Source organism: Nicotiana tabacum, chromosome 3 (assembly GCF_000715075.1).
Source record: "Nicotiana tabacum cultivar K326 chromosome 3, ASM71507v2, whole genome shotgun sequence".
NCBI classification, from domain to species: domain Eukaryota; kingdom Viridiplantae; phylum Streptophyta; class Magnoliopsida; order Solanales; family Solanaceae; genus Nicotiana; species Nicotiana tabacum.
Window position 1 is genome coordinate 124,726,888 of NC_134082.1, and position 25,423 is coordinate 124,752,310.

General features: G+C 34.8%; 2 protein-coding genes across 2 annotated transcripts; one reads left to right on the forward strand and one right to left on the reverse strand.

Annotated features, from left to right (window-relative positions):
- The first annotated feature begins 2,346 nt into the window (after positions 1 to 2,346).
- LOC107788479 (uncharacterized) lies at positions 2,347 to 6,148 on the forward strand. The gene is made up of 9 exons (XM_016610160.2): positions 2,347 to 2,524; positions 2,614 to 2,661; positions 2,780 to 2,849; positions 3,008 to 3,098; positions 3,179 to 3,240; positions 3,615 to 3,883; positions 3,981 to 4,014; positions 4,094 to 4,225; positions 5,824 to 6,148. The coding sequence occupies exons 1-9, from the start codon at positions 2,504 to 2,506 to the stop codon at positions 6,009 to 6,011; spliced, it is 915 nt and encodes a 304-aa protein (XP_016465646.2). The 5' UTR covers positions 2,347 to 2,503; the 3' UTR covers positions 6,012 to 6,148.
- Positions 6,149 to 19,787: 13,639 nt separating this feature from the next.
- On the reverse strand, positions 19,788 to 22,024 carry LOC107788480 (large ribosomal subunit protein uL5z-like). The gene is made up of 5 exons (XM_016610161.2): positions 21,868 to 22,024; positions 21,641 to 21,748; positions 21,509 to 21,551; positions 20,643 to 20,838; positions 19,788 to 20,330 (listed from the first exon to the last, which is right to left on the reverse strand). Exons 1-5 carry the CDS (start codon positions 21,868 to 21,870, stop codon positions 20,135 to 20,137), a joined length of 546 nt encoding a protein of 181 aa, XP_016465647.1. The 5' UTR covers positions 21,871 to 22,024; the 3' UTR covers positions 19,788 to 20,134.
- Between the last annotated feature and the right edge of the window lie 3,399 nt (positions 22,025 to 25,423).

Genomic DNA, 25,423 nt, shown 5'->3' on the forward strand with positions numbered 1-25,423 from the left:
GTTGTATGAGCTGACTTTTAGAGGGGGGTTATCTTTTTTGGAAGTATGAGTTATGTTAGTAGAACAATGTGTATTTAAATGCTTGGAATTACTTTTTGAATTATATTTAGAATTTTTAGTTTCAAGGAACTTATCAAAGTTTACATCAAACATCTTTACCTATATACTTTTTGCTGGAGTGGTATTTGCATTATTTGTCTGTGCCAATCGTGTTTGGCTTTGTACTATAGGATGGCCCTGTTTCCTCTTCCTTGGGAAAATTATCATTTTCCATTCACCACCCCCTTCAATATTATTTTGTTATGGTGATCATTCAGTTCGATCTTGGGAGGGAGTTGGTGGTTTTGGCCTACGCATACATGACTTTTAGTATGCCCTATCCTTTCACACCCTGTACATAATACACTTTCTCCCTCATATACCACAACTTGTTTATGATCCCCAATTGCGATGGATGTTTCCACTGGCATTTCAAGAGGTACTTGAATGCAAATTCATGCATATCAACCCCTTAAAGTGGCAGATGTGCACGTATCTATTTTGAGTAGCTTCCCTAGTTTCCTCCCAACCTTTTCTAGTATCTCTTTGTCGTAGAACTCTGTAGGCAATTGTGGTAAACATACCCATATAGCGGTAAAGGACAGAGTTGCCTCTTGCGCGACAAATTTCGGTTCTCATTTCCTAACTGAAAGGAAGTTCCCAGATAAGAACCATGGCTTTTGGTGCAATGCTTTAATCAAATTCTCCTCTTTACAAAACTTGACTATAAAGAAATCCCATCTTAGGTCAATCAAGATTAAATGTTTGGAAGGGTTCCATGAAATCAATTAGTTTGGAGCGTATGAGGTGATGTGAAATTTTCCGACCAAAGATCTTGATGATAACGGAGAAGCGCAGGGTTGGTATAAACAATTCTTGTCATCTCAGGATAGGGTGATTGGGCCCATATTTTCTTTGCCCTTTTCGACCCCCTTGGTTATGCAAGGTTCATTTTCATAGTACCGAGCTTGAGTTGTCTCTTTCTTATTTAGTAGCATTTCCTTGTAGGAGTGTGCTGAGTTGGTGTCTTCATCCATCGGGTTATTGTCTGGTGGTTCAAGTGGGATGTTCGGTGGTTTGGTTGTAATATCCATGTTGGGTCTAGTGAGAGGTGAGAGTTTCTCTTTCTAAGTTTTTTTTTTATTATGCGTAATGTCGAAGAGATAATTATGAATAAACTTATAAATTGATTAGATTATTTTATACTTTGTAACTTATAATATGTTTGATAAACACCATAATCGTTTGTACATTAATTTGGTATAATGATGGGATAACTAATCTCACTATTATATTTTAGTGTAAACAACGATATCCCAGGGGGTGTGATGAGACTTGGGATAACTAGTCTCACTATTTTAGTGTAAAATTTATTTCGAAATTAGCTAACACCTATAACCAAATATGAAATAAATATAATCTTAAAGTGTATCCCAGAATTATTATCTTTATTTTGATAATCAAACAACCCTTAAGGTTTATAAATAATATTAAACACCTTTGAAAATATTTGATGCAAAGCATAGAACTTCAAAAGATTTTAAATTTTTAAAGTTGTTTATTAGTCAAGTTTATTTCTCAATTATCAACACACTTCCTCAGTCAGTTTTATTTGCAATTCACATTTGGTCAATTATATATAAGAGGTTGTAGGTAGGGGTGTTCGTCGGTCGGTATGGTACGGTATTTAGACATTTCGATTCGGTATTTTTGGTATTTGGTTTCTTAAAATGCTATACCAATACCGTACCTAATTAAATTCAGTATGGTTCGATTTTTCTTCTTTCGGTTTCGGTTTATTCGATTTGAATACTAATTAATACGTAGAGTCATAGACTATAATATTCTTAATTAAAGTACTCAAAAGTACAAAGCTAAAAACGTTTATTGACAAATATTTTATCCAAAACCAGTAAATATCAACCCAGAGAGAGAAAACTGTACATAAAGGAATAAATTTGATCATTAGAAATGTCTTGTTACTTGCTTAGAGTTAATTGATGAACTTAGAGAATAAAGGAAAGCAAAATTTTAGATTTTTTATATTTAATATTATAATTAATAATATGTGTATTGTGCAATATAATATATATTTCGATATGAGATTCGTATTTCAGTATTTTATTTTAAAATACCTAATACCATATCTAATACCAATTTTTTAAAAAAATTAAACCAAATACCAAAATTTTCGATTTCGGCATGGTAATTCGGTATTTACCAAATTATGCACTTCTAGTTGTAGGTCCATTTTACTACTAGTAGTTAATAATTCCGCAGCGTTATTATGCCATAAATGAGCCCGGATCAACACGACCCGAAAGCGAAACGGAATTTTGCTTTAAAATTCATTCAGTATAAAGAACCCAATCTTGGAACTCAGTCTCCCGCCAAAGCTTGTTACTCGAAATCCTCATTTGATTTGAATTTTGAACAACACATCTCTTCCATTCCCAGTTTTCCGATGTCAGTTTCTTCAGCCAAGGTTTTATTCCTGAATTCAGCCAAGGTTTATTTTCAATCTTAGGGTTATCATTTCTTCGTTTTTTCTGATTTTTACCTTTTTGGTTTCAGATGGAGGCCCTTTATACCAAGCTCTACAGCACGTACACTAAGCTCAAGGTATTTTGCGGATTTTTGTCGTCTTCAGTTTTTCAAATTTTATTTTTACTTTTGTTTTTGAACTGTGCTGTCTTTTCCTGTTTACTAAGAGTAAGATTTTTCATTTATTTTTTGGTAGAAAGAAAAAGACAGGGAGTTGGAGAACCTGAATATGGAACAAGAGCTGAAATTTGCGAATTACGTGGCCGGTATGTTGATACTTGAATGCTTACCTTGATATGTATCCAATAATTCAAGAAATTATGGATAAAATCTATTACTTGGAGAACTCATAGCTGCCCCATCTTTAATTACATTGAGGCTGAAACTTGGTTGAAGGCTTGACATGCAGCTTTGTTTCTTCCAGCTGCCGAACAACTGATTGAATTCGTGAGAAGTGAAAATGACAGACTACGCGAACAAGTCAATGACTTGAGGAGTGAAATGGCATCTCTGAGGTGTTACCTCTTGGGAAGGGCTTGCTCAATTGAATAAGAATATTGAAAAGAATATAAATGTGTACTTAACCTGTATGCAGGGTTGCCAAAGATGAAGAGACGATTCAATACCAAAAGCTTTTGATGGAAAACAGCCTGAAGAGTAAGGATAAATTTGGGAATTTTTAATTGGCTATGTAAGTTCGATTCATGGTAGAATTCTTATTATGTCCATAGTCCAAAGCTAGTTCTTGAGGTGAGAATTACCAAGAACATATAAAGTGAAGAATGGCTATAGCTGATTCCCTCATCCAATGTGGGGTACTCTAGCAAAGTCATCATGCATTAGTCAAAGCTTCACTTATTTCTGTGTAAAGGCAGCTATATATTGCGTTTGTGTAGAGATTTTAGCATTTCTTATGCTGGTTTTGCTGCCTGTTTGAACTTTTGGAGATAATATTTGTATTCAGCTGCTCTGTTGAATAAATGTCCAATTTTGAAATCCATATAATTATATAGTTATTGCTAACGCTGCAGTTAAAGAACTTAGTGATGAAATTCAGAGACTTCAACAACTTGTCCGAGAGAGATCTGGTTTCCATGCTAGCACTGATAAAGGAGAAAGCAGAAAAATTATTACTGTTGGAGATTCTCTTCTAGATGAATTGGATGGCTCAACTATAGCAAACAAGAAACGTCGTCGGCAGTCTTTGCCTAGCATACAAGACGCTGTTACACTGTCTCCCAGGGAAGAACTTCCAACTGGAACTGCACAACCTAGTACGAGTTCATATAGGTACACTGAGGTCAGTACTACTCTCCAATTTCTATCACATATGCTAGTTTATGTAGTAGAGCTGAGTTGGGATTTTACTGTTCTGACCATCTGACAATATTTTTCAGCCTGCTTGCTGTAGAAGAAATGCTGACATTTCAGGTTTGTCCCAACTGTTAATTGTTGTTTTAGTCTGTAGTATCTCCTCTTATGTAACTACTATTTGGATGTGATATTTTAGGTGATGGTGCAGCTGACATCTCTCCAGCCAAGTGCATCTTCCAAGACATTTTTCAGTGGCTACTCAGTATGAAATTTTCTACTGTGACGGAAAATGAAGAATTATGCATATCAGCGCTTCATGAGTCAAGTGGTAATTTCTGGACGAACTCTGAAGTCCTGGATCTTGCTTCTTTTTTTTCTGTCCCCTTTCCTCCTTTTCAATTCCATTTTCTACTGCCTAATTTGTAGATATGTTATAATCCTTGCTGAAATCTTTGGAATTTGCAGAGGCATTATTCAAGTTTCAATAGTTTTCGAAAATTTGCCTTATTTGATTTTATTTGGCCTAAACTTGTAGTTTCTTTTCTAAATTATAAATTTGACCTAATAAATAACTAGTTGGCAGTATATCCATTTTATTTTATTTTTCTTTTCCTGCTTTGCTGTGTTTTTTCTTCTTTCAATTAAATTGAAAACTAAATTTTAAAGTTTGTATAAATTAAAAATTTGGGAATAAGTCCTTAAGATGCGCTGTTAATATTAATTTGTCTTGTGAAGGGGAGTCAAGAGATAATGTGAACAACAACCTCAATTAATAGAAGCTAGTCAACAAAACAACATACCCAGTATATTCCCATAAGTGAAGTCTGGAAATAGAAGCTAGTTAGCGAAACATGAAATGGTGCTCCCGAATAATCAGAAACCTAGATGGTTTATAAGAAATTATTTGATTTTTACATCTTTAGTTTCATTTCTATCTGCGATAACTGAAAAGGTTTTTCTTGGCGTTTGGTTGACCTTTTTTTTGTTGTTGCAAAAACTCTGTTTCAAAAATTTGAACCAAATGGCACCTAAATTTTATTTTTGTGATTTTACTGACTGCTGCTATATAATGACCTAGCAGGGATTGTTTGAGTGGTGAACTTCTATACGTTTAATGGTGTAAAATTTGAGCTAAATGATTGTCACTTAGTCTCACTTTAGATTTGCTACCATAGTGCACTCAATTGTAATTACATCTTCAAGTTAATTATCTTTGGTCAAATACAATTCGACCATCAGATTATTTTACTTTAAATAATAAATATGGCTTTGACTATCAATCAGAATTTCCACTCAAGAGAACTTCGGCCAGTTTGGCCACTCAATGAACTTAGCTGATCTAAAGCGGGCTAGGCTGAATGTTTTTAATCTTTAGAAATCACTAAATTAGAAAGGTAGCACTTAGTCCCCTTATAAGCTAGCTATTTAATGTTGAACTTCATTAGATGAATCAGAATTTTGAATTATCCAATTTTCCCTTTGTTCTTCTTTAATAATGATGTGGTGTGATATTCTCACACATGCATGGTGCTAATAGGGATTAAGATAGAATAATAGGGTTTCTGGGTGTGAATTACCTGCAAGTCTATTTGATCATCTAGCCAGACTACTATGTTTCAGGAGCATCTTGAGGTTTTCATGTAATGTGCGTTATGGTCTTTGCCTCTTTTTAGTTCACGCATACTAACAAGGAAGAGCTGCCCTATTTTTGTATTGTGGATTACAAGACAGTATAATTGTCTCATTACTCTATGCGTTGAAGAAGTGTGATACCGTTGTTTTTGAGCTCTGTGGTGTTTTCCTCTTTCTTCTTCTTCTTTTTTTAAGTGAACTTAATCACTCCAAATTTCAGATATATTCTTCATTGATAACAGCTATGCGCTTCTGGAACTTACATTCTGAAAGTCATCCTTTTGGTTTGTGCAGGACTTTCTTTTAGTTTGACGTTGATAAAGAATGCATCTGAAGAACCAGAATTGGTGTACCGCATGCTGTCACTGGGGACCTGTGAGAGAGTGGCCCCTGAGTGGATGAGGGATACGATCGTGTTCGGCGCAAATATGTGTGCAGTTTTCTTCGAGAGGGTGACTCGTGTCATTAAGCACAGATACTGACCCCATTTCTCATATGTTTCTAACTTGGAACCTCATGTTGTATAATTTTTCTACATGATTCCAGTAGAACTATAGGTTTTAAACCAAATTCATGTTTTTATAAGTAGTTCCAGATGGAGACCGCCCTTTTATTTCAATTGGTTGATTAGTAAAGCCCATTGTGCAGGAGAATTTGTATCCTGAGGCCAAGTGGTTTCTACAACAGGATGTCCTCCCTCTGTGTCATCATCAACTTGAATATTATCCCTCTGCAGCCATTTCACTCGCACACTACCACAAAAAGCTTTTCTAAATTCTTGAAATCAACTTGTACATTGGTCCTGGTACTAACTAGCATGTGTAAACAATCAAAAGTTCTCACCTTTACCCGCCTTCTCTGTTTCTTCAATCTTATTTGAATGGTGTTTAATTGTGGAGCAAGGTGATACATCTGTTTTCAACCATAGCTTGTAAAGCTTGCCTGCCACCTAATACAAGCTATAAAGGAAATCAAGATTACCTAATTAACATCATGATCACAATTCACAAGCTTTATGAGCAAAAAGAAGGTTCCCTATATCCCTGGTGATCTTCACAGGTTCATTAATGTTGAGAGATGATAATGATTAGTAAGACCCACTTCTGAATTACAAAACTGATTGTCTCCTAACATCCCTCCTTCATATCAGAGCTCTGTGTCACTGCTCATAGAATGCAGAGCTCTAAGGTATCCATGAATCAGAAGCTTCAACTTACGGATTGCAGTAGTAGGCTTTGTGTATCGTTTTCTTCTGAAGAACTGAAAGTTGAAATTCTGATAGATATCCAGCCAGCCATTTCAAGCACAACACATGCGGCATGATGCCAGAAAATTTAGACAAGATGATTAGAGAAAGAGAAGAGACTAAAAATGAAAATACCAAATGATAGCCATGGAGAAGTCTTCCTCCGATCCAGGAGAGGATTTTGTGGAGTCCATTGAGCAGAGGATAGTGGCAAATAGGATACATTTGAATTATTACGTTTCTATGGATTCTGAGGAATATCGTGGTTTTATACTCGGGCGTTCCATGAAAATTTGCACCAATTTATTCTTTACATGTAAATACCTTTCAGATAGTAGGAACTTCGGCTTTCTTCATCATCGCCCCCGATCCCTCTCTTATGAGTTTCATATGCTTTTTTGGCCTTTATTTTCAAAAACAAAAGTAGCACCCAAAGAACGATGCTGAGTCGCTGACTAACAACTTCAAGTTTCTTTCGGGAGTTTTAGTAATTTAAAGTTAGATATAATATGTGGGCATTTTAATAGTTAATTTAAGGTAAAAATTGCACAGGGCGCCTTATTTTGGGCGCCCCCTTTTAACCTGTAGCCGCTTTGTCTTTCTGTTTGCACCCGTACCCATTTTTTTTGTTAAAAACCTTTTAAAAAGACTATTTTGCCCCTCTTCATTAAAAGACTATTTTCTCTCCAAGTATACGCTAGTCCTTTACTATCTCTGTCTCTCTCTCCCGTTATTCGCATTTTTTGATTTGTTCTTTTCTGAAATCAAAGGGTTTTCGTCGTTGTTTTGATTTTTCAACTGCTATTCGTCGTTGTTCCCACATTACGATTTAATCACAGGTACATTGCATTAATTTTCTGGGTTTTATTTTACGATTTTCTGTGTTTTTTTCTGGTTTTGGTTTTGATAGTCATGTATTTATGATTAAATAGTTTCTTTGTGTTTAGTTTGATAAGTGCATTAGTTTTACTTTTACGATTATGTTTTTAGGTTTTTTGAACGAGTTTTTATGTTATTGATGAAAATTCTATAAATTCTTCAGTGATTAGACGTCCAAATTTTTAAAAAAATTGAGAGTTAAATAGATGATACTATTAAAGTAATAATACCTTAGATAGGAGTTGAAGTTTTTTTTTTCATGTTTTGGCATTATTTTTGGATTTGAATTTGTGTTTTGTTTTTTGTAAAAACTACAGCATGGGGCTGAATGTTTTGTGTTTTGTAACTGGTGAGCTGAAGTTTTTGTGTTTTGTTACTGGTGAACTTCAGCTCTAGAGCTGAAGGTTTTATTTTTGTAACTGTCGAACTTCAGCTCTAGAGCTGAAGTTTTTGTTTTTGTAACTGGCGAACTTCAACTTTAGAGCTGAAGTTTTGTTTTGTGACTGTCGAACTTCAGCCTTCTTAGAGATCAACTGATCTTTTTGATAATGTCCTGATGTTATTTTTTGTATGTTTTACTTTTTTTGAACAGATGGCACCTAAAGCACCTAAAGATCCTAATGCAGCTAAAGTACGCAAAGCAGCTAATGCACCTAAAGCACTTAGACTACCTGTAATACCCCCAGGTCCTTATGTCTCTGCTCCTCCACCTACAAGACCAGGTCAAAGATATTTTGAGTTTCGAGATTGGTTTAACTCTAAGGGTTACTGGAAGGGGACCACGATTTGAAGAAATTAATTGCAACTTTCTTGACTCCTACACAACGGGATAAGCTTCATAATGGTACATTTCGATACATTATGGCTATGGAGAATTTCAAATGCAGCATGAAGTTGGTTCATTGTCTGTGTCTTTCTCGAATATTCATGAATGATCGAGACTCGATTAGTTTCAAGATTTTTGGCCATGATGTTTCCTTCACCCTTGAAGACTTTCACATTATGTGTGGTTTGCGGATCACAACACATAATGTTGAAAAACTAATTAATCAAGAGAGCAATATTCTGAAGCGCTATTTTGGTAAGTCCAAGGGTGTGACTTTGAAGGATATTCAAGATTTTATGACTCGGAATGAAATTCCAAAGAATGTTGTGAATCACATACACGTATGCGAGAGCGATGATGATGCTGTGAAGCTTATAAAAATCTTGTTGTAGAGTCTATTTTATTTGGGAAAAAGACCGAGTCATCTGTGATGGAGGAGTATGTATCTATTGTTGAAGATGATAAGGTTTGTGCTAAATATCCTTGGGGTAATGTGGCTTATGAGAAGCTCATTTACTCACTAAAACATGCATTGGACAAGCAGAACAAATTTCATGCGACTGAGTATAAACTTGATGGATTTCCTTATCCGTTATGTGCTTGGTTATATGAGCGCTTCCCAGATATTCGGGAGAAGTATATAAGAGAGGATGAGTACCTTGATACCCCTCAGGTTCCCAGGATGTTACGTTATGTATGTGTGGGAGAGCCTAAATTTTCCGAACTTTTTGAGATGTTCAGTAGTCATGAAGTAAGTTACTTTTTTTGTCTTTGTGTTAATATGTAGACGTATTAGTTTTCTTCTTCTCATAATATACTTTTTTGTATTAAACAGAAATATCGCAGCTTTAGGTTATTGGATATAATTCCTACAGAAGAGGAATTGAATTCAATGCCTTTAATTGGCCAATTACCATGCAACCGGATTCGTTCAAAGGTACTTAACGCGGGTCCTTCAACTGGTGAATCACCACGTACTCTGAGTCGATCAAAAGAATCGAATCGAACTCCTGTTATTGGTGAATCACCACGTAGTCGGAGTCGATCAAAAGAAGCGAATCGAACTCCTTTTATTGGCGAATCATCTCGTACCCAAAGTCGTTCTTATCGTTCTACAAGTGACTTTGATGACAATGAATTACTCGACACAATATGTTCTATAAGTTTTGATCTGAAGTTTTTTGGTTTGTGTTTTGTAAAAGTACAACATGTTTTTGAGATGAAGTTTTGTTATATATCTGAATTTTTGTTGTGTGTCTATTCTAGAGATTAACGATGGAGGTTCAAAGGCATGCAGAAAAAGAAAGAAGCATAATCGTGAAAGAAGTTTTTGATAAGTTTAAAAAGGAGGAGCGATCTGCTTTTGTGGATGCGGTTTTTGTAAAAGTGAAGGTAAGCTAATTTATAGAGAAGCCTTTTTATTTCTGCTGATGTTATTCAGATTAATCATTGTTAGTAATTTTTTTTCTAGGAATACTTCGATGAGAAGTTTGAATAGTTGTTTAAGATTGTCAACAAATCAAATGGAATGGATGATGGCAATTTTGATTTGAGTAACCATCGAGAATATGATAGGGGGAACGACTGTTACGAACATCCATCAGATATTAATGTTGTTGATGATGCATTAGATAAAGTCGCAGATGTAAATACTATACGTGAGGAAACGAATTTTGTAGGCGATCAACATGTTCAAGAACAATTTGAAGAGGAACGTCCTAGTGCTGATAGATTGAGCAGAGATAGAAATGATGAAGCACAGTTATCAACTGAGAATATTGGAAGCAAGCAAGGTGCAGATAATCAAGTTGTTGAGACTGAAGAACATAATGATCATGATGCATTGTGTAAAGTCGTAGATGATAATGCTACACATAAGGAAGCGGCTGTTGAAGTCGATGAACATGTTCAACAACAAGGTGTAGAGGAACAATCCAGTATTTGTAGACAGAGTAAAGATGGAGATGATAAAGAGTTAACAACTGAGAAAGGTTTAGATGATCAAGTTGTTGGCACTGAAAAACATGCACCGAGTTGTCCTTTGGAAAGTGATATTGGAAAAAGGCAATTTGTTTGGCAATGGAGATCAAGCACCTGTTTGTACTTTAGAACTGAAAGCGAGTGATGTGTCTAGCACTATTGGGAAAGACGATCGGTATGCAGGATTACTAGCTATTTGCAAAGAACTTCTAGGTGGTGATACACAGGAAATTGTTACTACATGTACAAAGTGTGAAGTTTATAATATTTCAATGATACCTTAGATTGGAGCTGAAGTTTTATTTCATGTGTTTGTGTTTTTTGTAAAAACTACAGCATGTTTTTTTGCTGAATGTTTTGTTTTGTAACTGGTGAACTTCAGCTCTAGAGCTAAAGTTTTTGTTTTTGTAACTGTCGAGCTGCAGTTTTTTTTGTAACTATCGAAGTTTTTGTTTGTGACTGTCTAACTTCAGCCTTCTTAGAGTTGAAGTTTTAACTGTTTTTTATAATATCCTGTAGTGAAATTTTCACTACAGGTATAAATTTTTTCTATGATATATATATAGAAAAACTAGTTGATCTATTCACCCTCTTTATGAATATGCAATGGAAGTTGAAACTAGTTGTGCTTCAATTGACACAACTCAAAAACTCTCTGATGATGCTGAATTGAAATGAAGGTAGAGTTGAGAAAAACCTTCCAGAGAATACTCCAATGCTCCTCGACGTTGATTCACAAATGAATGAGGCTGTAAATGTTGATATTGACAAAGGCATTGACAAAGACATGCAGCCTGGGGAAACCACAGCGGAAGACAAACGTCAAGGTATTCTATAGATCATGAATTTATTATATTTGATTGAAGTATATTTTTTACAGTTTAAATTTTACATACTTTATTTTCTTTTTTTATATTTTTGAATGATTTTTCAGAAATACTCGAGGCAGCTCAAAAAGACTTTGGTGAGCTTATGCAGCTATATGAAAAAGGAGAAATACATATATTCACACTTGTTGCCTCACAGACAGGTGTGAAGTATGTTGGTATTATTTTATAAAATTTAGTCAGTTTTATTTAGTTTTTTTTTTGCATGAATATACAGGATCTGTTGGAATGCAAACACCATCTGTGTCACAACACTTAGACCAGGTAGTTATTTTCTGCAATTCAATTACAAGCTGTTTTTTTTTTGCCTAATGTGTGTTTTCAATCAACTTTATTTATGTTTATATTTTCCTTGCTTTTGCAGATCTCATCTGATGCATCGGAACTTCTTCCAAAACCTAAGAGAAGGAAGATTTTTAGTTTTCCTATGTGTGACACCAGTGATATCCTCAACTTCAATTTATGTTCATTTTCACTTGGTAGTACACAAGGGACTAATTCAGAAGGTAATTCTGTTGTTGTTGTTGTTCGTGAAGAGACACAAGAATGTCGTGAACAACAGGGAGTTGGTCAAGCATCTGCCACGATGGCTGTAGTTTTCCCCCTGTTGCTGAACAACAGCAGCTAGTTGTGACGGAACAGCAGGAAGAGCAAGCAAAAGGAAAACCAGATAAAAAAAGGGAAAAGGATTCGTATGGAGAGTATTTGGTTGAGATCTCCTTATGTAGTTTATAAAAAAAAGCACAGGGGACAAGATTGGAAAGTAGGAAAGAATACAAGAAGGTGTCCCTTCTATTATGTTAATCAAGACAGTGGATTGATCGAAAGATTTACAGAGTGGTTGGATATGGATGCCAGTGAATATGATTCCAATCGATTCAGATTAGCTGGATTTGGTATTGCAAAATCATTCTTTACCGAGCTTATGGATCCTGACTCTGATCTTGCGGATGAAGTAAGTTATTAAGTTTGTTTTTTGAATTGGTTTTCAACTGTATTTCCCAAAACTTCAGCTTATTTTCTATAGCAAAGTTTTTACACTGTAATTTGGAAAACTTCAGCTTTATTCATAGTAAAGTGCTGAAGTTTTTTAGCTTATTTGCTAAAACTTCAGCCTAACACTTCAAACTGAATATGCTTAAGTTTTTGTCATGCTGTTTGTAGTTTTGTAATGCATTTTTTCTAAACTTCATAGTGGTATTTTCACATGTTATCATTTGTTGTTGTTCATTTGCAGCATATTGATGTGTGCATATATTACTTGCGCAAAAAATATTGCTATCACCTTCCACGTTATCCAAAATCAAGATGTGCAGTAACAGATTTACTTTTCGATCAGTATATGACTAAGCTGGATGGTATTCATTCTTCAGAAGAAAAGATTAAGATAATTAACAAAAGGAAGCAAAAGAGAATGCAGGATCAAAAAAAGAGCAAATCAAAGAGAAAGAGGATATCCAAACAACATGCTGAAGAAGAAGAAGAAGAAACGGTTATTCAGCCACTTACGGACTTTAGTTGGTTTGAGGAAGAATCAACGAATGAAAAAGTGACCAACTACGTAAAAGGCCTCGACCTTTCCTATGGTATCTCATGGGCATCTGCTAGAAAAGTATTCTTTCCATTTCGACTTAAACGGGCCAGACATCTACGCACTACTTTTTTGGAATTTTGGACTTTAAAGATAAAATTATATATGTGTATGATTCCATGGACAGTGTAACATACGATCGTGTGCTTGAACATGTCAGAATTTATGCCCAGTTGATCCCACACTATCTCAAATGCTTGGATTTCGGGGCACACAATAAATTTCATAGGGAAAGTTCTGTGGAAAAATTTCAAATTATGTGGATGAAGACACCGCAACAGACTAACAAGTACGTGTTTCACATATGTTTTACCATGCATCTTATGTTTATTATTTTTTTCCCTTGTGTTAACGATTCTTCAATTTCTTTTTCATGTGTTTTTTGTAATGTTGATTGTGGTATATTTTCTCTTAAGTTTATTGATATGCGGTTGAAGAAAGAAGATGTCTTCAATTTTGATCAAAGTCAGTCATTGACATTCAGGAGAGAATTGGCTGTCAATCTTTGGGCTCATGGAAAGTGGAAAAAAGATAGCGGCTATGAAGCTCCAGAAGAACAAGAAGGACATGATTATGGAGATTTTGAAGAGACTCTGTGTGAATTTTTTGATTAGAGGATTGGTTGAACATAATTTGGATTTTGTGAATATACATTAATTATTTTTTTAGTTCACTTTTGTGCCATACAAATATGTTTGTGTCTTTTATCATGAATTTTAAGTACATTTTTGTTTCAAAAAACGTAAGCATGAAGTAAATGACTTCTGCTTTTTAAGCTGAAGTTTTGGTTAAAAGTCATAACAAAACTATTGAATCCAACACAAAAACTTCAGCTTATCAGGTGCTGAAGTCTTTAGAAATATACTAAAAAACTTCAGGACATTGAGCCGAAGTATTTTGAAAAGCTTTACGACAAAAATTATTGAATCCAATACAAAAACTTCAGCTTATCGCGTGTTGAAGTCTTTAGAAATATACTAAAAAACTTCAGCACATTGGGACGAAGCTTTTTGAAAAAGTTTTACGACAAAAATTATTGAATCCAACACAAAAGCTTCAGCTTATCGGGTGCTGAAGTCTTTAGAAATATACTAAAAAGCATCAACACATTGGGCCGAAGCTTTTTGAAAAAGCTTTACGACAAAAACTATTGAATCCAACACAAAAGCTTCAGCTTATCGGGTGCTGAAGTCTTTAAAAATATACTGAAAAAAATCAGCACATGTGTGTTTGTGTGTGTGTTTAAGGATATGTATTTCGCATACTGTAAGCTGATGTTTTTTGTCATAGAAGCCATTGCGTACTTTTTTAAAATGCAACCAAACCTGTAAGCCTGCGCAACAAAAATGAGTGATTTGTACTTTAGCAGTATATAAAATAGTCCAAGAGCTTATTTTTTTTATTCCTATAAAAAAATCACATTTCAATTATGTCATACAATAAAGAAAGTCTAAATTCAGACCAAGGATTATTGAAGGTTGGAGTATTTTTTAGTGTGTTTCTTGGAATATGAATGAGGTGCTGGAGAAGACAAGCAAGTTGTTCAATTATGCCCAGCTTGTTTACATCGACTGCATTTGGTAGACTTGAATGGTACTGATTCAGTCGCAGGTATATGCCTCTTCTTTTGTCTTCTTCCTTGTAAAATCTCTACATCATGAGGTTTTGTGATCTCAGATTGTACATTTTGTGGTATATCCCATGATTTTTGATCTCACACGATATTTACATGTCCTTCATATGTTTTCAACCATGTTTTCCTTGAATACCAATTTGAGCAGTAATCAGATTTCTGCAAATATCTCTTATTTATAGCAGCAATTGCATGTATACAGGGCAATTCATCAATATGGAATTCCAGGCAGTCACAAGTTCTCTTCTTTAAGTTCGCAATAAATTCGATTCCTTCACTATTTATTCTAAACAACACTGAGTCAAGGTTGAACACCTAACAAGGAATAAAAAATTAAGACAAACTATATTAGTGTATTTTTGCTTCAAAAAGAAAAAGTATGATTTTTTTTAAATGTAAGCAGTAAATCACTGCAACAGATATAAAAAACTGAAGTTAATAAATATACTCACAAACATTTTGCAAGCTAAGTCCATCTTCCTAGTCATTTCTTCTTCTGCCCATATTGATACTCTATGAAAAGTTTCATTTGCCTTTTTTCTCCGTTCGTAAAACCACTCTCCCAACTTTTCTTGGATGAAATCTAACATTCTTAAAATAGGCATTTCTCTACCTTTTAGTAAAACGGAATTCATTGGTTCTACCATATTTGTTGTTAGCATATCATAACGTCGTCGTGGGAACCACGATCGAGCCCATCTCTCGGGAGGCTCTTCCATTATGTAATTGTATATTTTCTTGTCAATACTTTTGAGTTGGGACATTAACTGATTAAAATCTTCACGTTTGTATGACCTTGCAGCACTTTGAAAAAGATCTATTACCGTGGCTTTTGCATGTCTTTGCCTTAAATTTTTCTCAAAGTGATAGAGGCAGATACTATGGTGAGCTTCAAGAAAACTTTTCCAATCCCATTTGCGATCGATTGGTTTCTATCTGACAAGAAAACTAGCTCACGACGGACTTGAATTGCTTTTCTCATTTCCCTGAAGAACCAAATATATGTCTCATTGTTTTCTGAATCTGCTACACCAAAACATAGAGGAAAGATTTGATTGTTTGCATCCTTTGATACAGCAACAAATAGAACACCACGATATAATGACTTTAAAAACATTGCATCTACTGCAATAACGGGTCTACAGTAGGACCAACCAGCTATTGATGCCGCATGAGCAAAGAACATGTAAGCAAATCTGTACAGTGAAACACAAAAAAACAAATCATAAGATGTGGAGTTTTTCAAATAGGAACATTTGAAACTTCAGGCTGATGGTTAGTATTGTTTTGCTTACCTATTCTGCGCATCTCTTTTTATGCTTGTGTACGTTCCTGGGTTTTTGCCCACCATCATGTGTAGGTATGAAGGAAGAATCTGGTAGTTCTCTTCAGGTGTTCCCCTTATGCAAGCAACAGCTTTTTGAATAGCATGTCATGCCTTGTGATAACCAATGTCAATTCCAATTTTTTTTTTATTTCATTTTCTACAAAGGCTGGTGTAACCTCTATCTTTATGTCTCGAACATGGTCTATAATTTTTTCACTTATAAAATTAGATGTAGCATGCTTCTGATCTGATTTTCTTGCATCAACCGAGCATTCATTGATGTTATGATATTTTATCACCCTGAATAGTGTGGAATTTTTTATTCTGGTAGCACGTACATTCCAACCACATTTGTCCATGATGCATTTCAGCTCGTATCTCTTTGAACATGATCTAACAGCAGTGAATTCAACTTTCTGGTTTATCTCCAAGCTGCAAAAAAATTTAGTCATGTTTTGTTTGTTCTCAAAAATTGATCCAACTCTTACTTCCTCAGGCAACGCATCGTGCCTAAGTATTTTACATGGTTGAGATTCTTTCAGCTTTCTCCTCACTCTTTTTCTTGATTTCTGAGAAGCACAAGAACTTTCAGCAATTTCTTCAATTCTATCTGATGTTATTGGTATAAGCTCCATGTTTACTTCATCTTCGTTGTTGCTTATCATTGCATGAGGTAACAAAAAGTTTTGTTGGATTGTGTGTTGGTTGTCAATTTGCATTATTAGTTGTCCTTCTTCTTCTTGGTCATCGACAAACTGGTATAAATTTATTGGAGGAGGGAGTAATTGTTGCAGCGTTATATATTCTGAAGCAACTGTAATGTTAGAAGGTTGTTGATCGTTGTCTACTTCCATTATTGGTTGTCCTACTTCTTGTTGATAATCAGCAAAAGGTTCTGAATCTATCGCATATGCAAGCGATTGTTTGAATGTTGCAGATTCTGAAGGATATATTATTTCGATGATGAAATGGCAATTTTCGTAGGGTGAATAAGTTGTAAGCAAATGTATACATGTACTGAGTTCTTCATCTGAAGTTCCAAGTATTCCTTTGCTTGTATTTAGTTTGATATCAACCCATACTTTTAGTGCATATCTTGTTGAATCAATATTTGCAACTTCACTAATTTTCTTCAGGAAAGTATTGAATGATATGTGCTTATTAAGTAGAATAAGTTTTGTATCATGATCCAAGTATTTGAAATCAGGAGTCCAACTCCCATTGAAAGTTATAACAACGCAAATTGAACTCATCCTGCAGATTCATGTTAGTGGCAAGTATTAGGAAAGTGAATAGAAGAATTTTTAGGTTGTTTGTGCTGAAGTTTTTACAAATGAACTAAATCACTTAGGCATCTTCTGCTGAAATTTTTTGGAAAAAGATGTATGACATAATTAATGAATGCTGCACAGAAAACTTCAACTTATTAAGTGCAGAAGTTTTTAGAAATAAGCTTAATAACTTCAGCACATTAGAAAAAGAACTTCAGCTATATGACAGGGATTCATAAATGCAGGGAAAACAACTTCAGCTCATTAGATGCTGAAGATTTTAGAAATGAACTAAAGAACTTCAGCACATTGGGCTGAAGTTTTAGCAAATGAATTCAACAAACTTGAGCATGTTTCAGTATTAATTGCATAAAATAGTAATTATATTGCGTTGGGGGTATGTGTTAGTGTAATAATTACATTCCTATCACATTCATGCACGCTTTTCATTAGACAACGTTTAAAATTCCTCTTTGCCTTTTCATATACCATGCAGAAGTTTTTTTCCCCTATATAAGCACGTTATTCCTTGTGAGTTTATTCACTCAAACACATATATTTAGCAGACATAATAAAATACAAAAAGGAAAAAATGGATGTTGTCATCAGGCAAATAATGGAAGAACTCAAGCAAGACATTATAGAGGCTTTTGAGCTGAAACTGGATGAGCTCATACACAAGTACGACAGGGAGCTGGAAGAAATTAACAACAAGCTTGATACGCTTGTGATGTATGCAAGATTTGATAATCTTGCTGATGAAGATGCTCGTCCATCTGGTAGTGATGACGATGATGATGATATGGACGATTAGTTTTTCTTTTTGTTATTTATATTTATTTTGTTATTTATGTAGTTTAATTTATCTTTTTTGATGTTTAATGAAATATTCAGTTTTTGTTTTAAGTTTTTTCTGCGTTTTTTTTAATATTAATTCTATTCAAAGTCGAAAAATAGCAGAGGAAATGAACTATATAAGTTCAGCAGGAATTAACAAAAACTAATCTGAATATTAAGCATTTTTTGGTATGAAGTTTTTTCAAAAAATCATAATAAAATACACAGTGCTTGATGAAAACTTCAAGCATGAACTAAAAATTCTTTTTAAACTTAGAAAATAACAGAACAATTAACAAAAACTTATCCGAAAATTACATATTGCACGATAAAATATTAAGCATTTTTAGCAGACGAACTAAAAAAACTTCAGCATACAAAAAATTATATGAAAAATGTTTTACATATTCCTGAAAACATAAGCATTTTTTCGTATGAAGTTTTTCCAAAAAATGATAATAAAATACACAGTGCGGGAGGAAAACTTCAGCTCCATCAGCCGAAGTTTTTACAGATTAACTAAAGAACTTCAGCACATGTGCTGAAGTTTTTTGTGCAATATGAAATTTTAATTTATGTTTTATTTTTTACCTAGTGTAGGAGGAAAACTTCAGTTCCTCCTGCTGAAGTTTGTAAATATTAACTAAAAAACTTCAGCACCTATGCCGAAGTTTTTTGTGCAATATGAAATTTTAATTGATGTTTTTTTTTCCAGAGTGTAATAGGAAAACTTCAGCTTCTCCTGCTGAAGTTTGTAAATATTAACTAAAAAACTTCAGCACCTATGCCGAAGTTTTTTGTGCAATATGAAATTTTAATTGATATTTTTTTACGCAGTGTAATAGAAAAACTTCAGCTCCTCCTGTTGAAGTTTTTAAATATTAACTAAAAAACTTCGGCACCTATGCCGAAGTTTTTTGCGCATAGGTGTTTTAAATATTCAAACACTCATAATATTTTAATATAATATTTTCTTCGTTGTGTTATTTGCCTGCTTGTTTTGCTGAATTTTTAGATATGAACTAAATAACTTCAGTTTGTTTCAGCATATTTGTCGGATTAGAATGTTAGAATTCATCGTCAAATAGATTTAGAATGCAAATTTAGCATATCAGTGAAGTTCGTCAAACAACTTCAATCAATCAATCAGAAAACATGTAATTCAAAAACTATTTTGAATTCTGAAGATGAATTTGAATACTTATAATGTATTTTGTAATTTTGAATTTGGAATTTGAATCTGGTTCAAATCTGGTTTGCGAGAGGCGATCTCAGGAGAGACGGACTGATGGAGGAGATACGAAGAAGATCTAGAATTTGATTTTGGGTATGCTTGATGCATCTTTTATATGTTTTGGAAAGGGTATAATAGTCATATTATTACGGATTTTTGGTTAGTTGGTTAAATCAATAGTTTTTAAAAATAGGGTATAGGTTAAAATGTGGCATAAAAATAGGGTACGGCGCAAATTGCCCTAATTTAAGTGATCCTCAACAGCGTAGTGAAATTGGCCTTGGATCCTATAGTCCATGAGAGTACTAGATTAAATTACATGTATATTTACTAGTACCAGTTACCTTAATTGATGCATTTATTTAACATACGGATTCACAGGCTGCAAATATTGCAGTAAACTTGAGTGGGCAAACAGTGCATATACAGATTGAGAGATGTAACTATATCAAGCTGTGTTCCCAATGCCGCCCTCAACAAACTGCTTCATTAGTACAGCACATAAAAAACCCCAGACCCGGAATAGTAAAAGGCTCGCTACCGAGTAACAATAACAGCATTGATATATACTTGATTGTACTCCATGCCAAAAAAACCAACGCTTAAACAGTTGATTAATTTGTTACCACAATAGCAAACAAATCAGGTATTCAAAGCGTCTATTGTACTAGATTGTGGAGTTGAATGATTCTGATTTAATTGGAACAAAAGAAAATGACCAAAAAAAGATTGAATTGATCTGATAGCCAAAATGAGAACTAAAACATCCTCATACCACTACCAGAAACTCTCCAAAACTTCCCTCTACGAGTGATATAGATGCAGGTCTACAAAATACATAAACATAAACTTGCGAGGAGACAGACTGATCCAGAAGTTGGCTTTCTAAGCTTATCACTGAATGTTTGAGGACTTGTTAAGGATAACACCTTCATATTTGACCTGGAACCACTTCATCGCATCCTCCTTTGTGACTCTGTGTTGAATCCCAACTCGAGACTTGCACCTGCGGCGACGGGCAACACGGTATCCAGGACGCTCCAATACAACATAGAAGTCCATGCCATAAATACCAGTTGACGGATCATATCTGTGAAACAGATGACAAAACTTAAGGAGCGGAAAGACATTTTATAGATAAGAAGTCGCAGATGCATAAGCTTCGAGGTTAATATAGCAAGACCACAGCAACCATAAGGAAGAAAACAAGAGAGCAATATGAGAAGAATTGTTTCTCAATAGTCTAGTTCCATTTTTATGCAGTTCAGAAAAAAGAGTCAACAACAATTTTCTTGTTTTACACTGTGAAAAGGAAGACCAGCTACAGACCACCTCATAAGCAACAGCAGCTAAATATGTAAATCGTGAAAGCTATAGAGAGATACTACAAGATGATCCTTACTTAATTCCAAGATCAATGTGCTCCTGAATACCAAACCCAAAGCAGCCGGTCTCACTGAAGTTCCTTCTCAACAACTCATATTCCTTAACTTTCAATCCACTCTCAAGTAGCTGCATAGCTTTCTCCCCTCTGACAGTTACATAGCAAGCTATCTTTTCATTACGCCTGATTCCGAAAGACCGCACAGTATACCTTGCTGTTAATAAGAACCAAGCAAGCACGCAAGAGATTAAATAGTTTTATTGATAAAGCAGGGGAAATCTGAGATAAATACAATATCAGTTAAAGAGTCAATAAAAAAAGTAACAAAACAAATCACTGGAAATTCCATTCACCAGCTATATAACCAGTATCAATGTATGAACAATAGCAGGACACTAGTTAGTTATCCATAATACGTCACAATATCAAATTGTGAGTAACACTGGCTTCAACCAACATCTACCAAAAATTATTTGCATGCCTTGCAGCTAAAAGAAACATATCCAGTATAATTACAAAAAAATCAACCAAATAAGCTAGTAGTTGTTCAAGGTCTAGTCTAACTGCAGAAAAAAAGGGCCTTGTCTACATGCATATAGGTCGAATTAAAAATAGATTACTCCCCATTACCTGACATCTGAACTGCCATTGGTCGATCAAACAACTAAGCCGCAATGCGAAAACTAATTGGGTTCGGCTATATGAAATTTTTGCATTCATTTCTTTCTATTAAACATTTAAACTAAAACTGATAGAAAAATTAATGCAAAACTAAAACAAACTCCCGGACAAGCAACATGTTCTTCGCGCAGTGCTAATATTTCCCAGAACCGACAATGTACTCAATAAAAATGTGCCAATTAGATAATATTCAAGAACTTTACCCTTGGAGAAAACAGGGGATTGGCCGCTAAGCTGCTCCAAGACCTTAAGCATCAAAACGGAAGCAGCCTCAATTTTAGTTTCAACATTAAAAAACGAAAAAACAAAAAGAAATTACGGAAAAAGGGTCACACCTTAGCTGCTCTGGTGAGACGATCTCCGCTCTCACCGACGGAGATATTGAGAACGAGCTTCTGGACCTTGATTTCTCTCATGGGGTTGCTCAATTTCTTCTCTGAAGCCTGCAAAACCAAAAATGCTATTAATTTAAAAGTCACATATATACATATTTTTTTGGCACATATATACATATGATTAAACATTAATACTCATGAAACGGAAATGTCTGAGAGATAGATACCATGGCGCTTCCGCTGGAAGATGTTACAGCAGCAGTAGCTGGGAGAGTTGTTGGGGTACTGAGATGGCGGAAAAAAGCCCTAATCGTAACTAACTTAATAAATGGTACGATATGGGCCGCAGCTTGCGTCGGGTTGTGGCCATTTTCAGAATATGTTGGTAAAAAAGAAAAAAGAAAATATCTACTAAATTACATCCCGAAAATGAACGTTTGTCCACCAAAAAATTAATGGTCATGTTATAAAATAAAAGCAATGCACTAAAATGTAAATAAGAAGAGATATAAAGAAGCAAGAAGTCTTTTCTTCTTTCACTTTGGTGTATCTTTCTATTGCAATTATATAGCCTTTTATAAGCATAAAAAGTAAAGATGATGGACATAAAGTAGAAGATTTAATTTTTAAGCTATTCACAACATGAACATCTAATGTAGCATCCAATGCACAAATTATTTATAACACTCTCCCTTGGATGTCCATGTAAGATAATGTGCCTCATTAAGAACTTACAAAAAAATATTGGGATGTACATAGTTATTTATAATATGCATTGCTTACTGCCTCATTAAAAACCTTATCAGGAAGCCCCAGTGGGACAAAACCTTGGTTAAGGAAAAGAGTGCAGCATGTAGTTACTCCCCCTGATGAAAAATCACTTAATGTCTCGACGACACATTCCAATCTTATATATCAGCTTTTCAAATATTGAGGTCGGTAATGCCTTAGTGAACGGATTAGCCAAATTATCACTTGAACAAACTTGTTGTACATCTATTTCACTATTCTTCTGAAGATCATGAGTGAAAAAGAATTTCGGTGAAATGTGTTTTGTTCTATCTCCTTTGATATATCCTCCTTCCAATTGAGCTATGCATGCATCATTGTCTTCATACAATATTGTTGAAATATTCTCTTTCGAAGAAAGGCCACATGTTTGCCGAATGTGTTGAGTTATCGATCTCAACCAAATGCATTCTTGACTTGCTTCGTGAATGGCTATTATCTCTGCATGATTTGAAGAAGTAGCAATCATAGTTTGTTTTGTCGAACGCCATGATATGGTTGTACCTCCACTTGTAAATAAATAGCCCGTCTGAGATCGACCTTTGTGTGGATCAGACAAATATCTTGCATCTGCATAACCAATCAATGATGGCTTGGATTCATTTGAATGAAATAAACCCATATCAATGGTCCCTTGGAGGTATCTGAATATATGTTTAATACCATTCCAGTGTCTTTGTGTTGGCGAAGAACTAAATCTTACCAATAAGCTTACTGAGAAAGCTATATCTGGTCGGAAATTATTGGCAAAATACATTAATGCCCCAATTGTACTAAGATATGGTACTTCGGCACCAAGAAGCTCTTCATCATTTTCATGAGGTCGGAATGGATCTTTCTTTATATCAAGTGATCTCACAACCATCGGGGTACTCAATGGATGTGCTTTATCCATATAGAATCGCTTTAAAATCTTTTCGGTGTATGTTGATTGATGGACAAATATTCCATCTTTCATATACTCAATTTGTAGACCAAGACAAAATTTTGTCTTTCCAAGATCTTTCATTTCAAATTCTTTCTTCAAACAGTCTACTATTTTTGGAAACTCCCCAGGAGTTCCAATGATATTTAAATCATCAACATACACGGCGATTATAACAAATTCAGATCCAGACCTTTTTATAAAGACACAAGGACAAATTGGATCATTCCTGTACCCTTCTTTCAACAGGTATTCACTCAGGCGATTGTACCACATACGACCTGATTGTTTCAATCCGTATAAAGATTTCTGAAGCTTTATTGAACAAGTTTCTCGAAAACTTTTATATGCATCTGGTACTTTAAATCTCTCAGGTACTTTCATAAAAATTTCTTTGTCTAATGATAGCATCCACTACAGGAGAATATGTCTCCATATAATCAATTCCAGGCCTTTGGGAAAATCCGTGTGCCACAAGTCGCGCTTTATATCTAACGACTTCATTTTTATCATTTCGTTTTCGCACAAAACCCCATTTATACCCTACTAGCTTTATGCCTTCAGGTGTTCGAACTATGGGTCCGAAGACTTAACGTTTTCTAAGTGAAGTTAACTCTGCCTACATAGCGTCTTTCCATTTTGGCCAATCATTTCTCTGTCTACATTCATTGACAGATTTTGGTTCAAGATCCTCATCTTGTTTCATTATTCAACAACAACATTATAAGCAAAAATGTTATCGATAAAAATATTATTTCGGTTCCATCTTTTCCCGGTTGAGACGTAACTTATTGATATCTCTTCATTCTCATTATTTTCAGGTACCTGGACCTCCCTAAGGTCTTATCATTTGTTACGTCTTGGGCTCTTCTTGAGCCACTATCTTTGTGTTATGTTCACTTTGATCACTTGCTCATTTTCTTCTTCGAAGATTTTTATCTTTAGAACCGATTGGTCTACCACGTTTCAAGCATGACTTAGACTCATTTGCTTTAATTAATTATCTGGCCGAGATATCAACTCGAATTGGAGCATTAGCAGCTGGAATATGTGACTTAGTCACCCTTGGTAGGTTAGTGAATGCATCTGGCAATTGATTTGCAATATTTTGCAAATGAATAATCTTTTGAACCTCTTGTTCACATTGATTTGTTCGAGGATCTAAATGGGATAATGATAATGCATTCCAATCTATCTTCTTTTTCAGCTGCTTATTTTCTCCCCTAATATTAGATATACTGATTCATCAAAATGACAATCGAAAAATCTTGCTGTAAATAAATCTCCAGTCATCGGTTCTAGATATTTTATAATAAAAGGAGATTCATATCCAACATATATCCCCAACCTTCTTTGAGGACCCATCTTTGTGTGTTGTGGTGGAGCAATTGGAACATATATCGCACAACCAAAGATCCTAAGATGGAAAATATTTGGCTCCTGACCAAAAGCCAATTGCAATGGGTAGACTTTATGATAACTTGTGGGCCTTATCCGCACAAGTGCAGCTGCGTGCAAAATAGCATGACCCCATACTGAAATGGGAAGTTTTGTTCTCATAAGCATTGGTCTAGCGATTAATTTGAGGCGTTTGATCAATGATTCTGCTAGACCATTTTGTGTATGAATATGAGCAACCGGATGCTCAATTGTTATCCCAGTTGAAATACAATAATCATCGCTCCGGCAAACTTGCTCCTCTCCGGCGAATAAAGTAACCTCTATCTCTGTTTTGTTACTAAGTTTTTCTGATAGAATACACATTATATGTGAGCATTGGCTACTTGTGCTTTGTTGTTTTTGCTATTTAATTTTCACTCGTGCTATTTAAACAGATCATCTGTTTAGCTAATTAATAGTACTACTACTAATCAACAAAAGCCCAACCTCATTTGAGTTTTTTAGTTGCTGCATTGTTACGAAATTTTCAAATCTGCAATTTTCCTACGCACTGTTTTGTGTCAATTTAAATACATAAAACTTTACTTCCTTGATTTGGGTATTTGGTTTTGAAGCCTGCTGTTTTTGAATCTTTATTGCACAAGTAGCAACAGATCTGTTTAGCACCG

Excerpts from the sequence above, each read along its gene's own strand:
- LOC107788479 (XM_016610160.2), top strand. The coding sequence starts at position 2,504 with ATGTCAGTTTCTTCAGCCAAG. Across the intron at positions 2,662-2,779 it reads GCACGTACACTAAGCTCAAG|AAAGAAAAAGACAGGGAGTT; the intron begins GTATTTTGCGGA and ends ATTTTTTGGTAG. Across the intron at positions 3,884-3,980 it reads GTTCATATAGGTACACTGAG|CCTGCTTGCTGTAGAAGAAA; the intron begins GTCAGTACTACT and ends AATATTTTTCAG.
- LOC107788480 (XM_016610161.2), bottom strand. Across the intron at positions 21,552-21,640 it reads GTCTCACCAGAGCAGCTAAG|GTCTTGGAGCAGCTTAGCGG; the intron begins GTGTGACCCTTT and ends TTGATGCTTAAG. Across the intron at positions 20,331-20,642 it reads CACATTGATCTTGGAATTAA|ATATGATCCGTCAACTGGTA; the intron begins GTAAGGATCATC and ends TCTGTTTCACAG.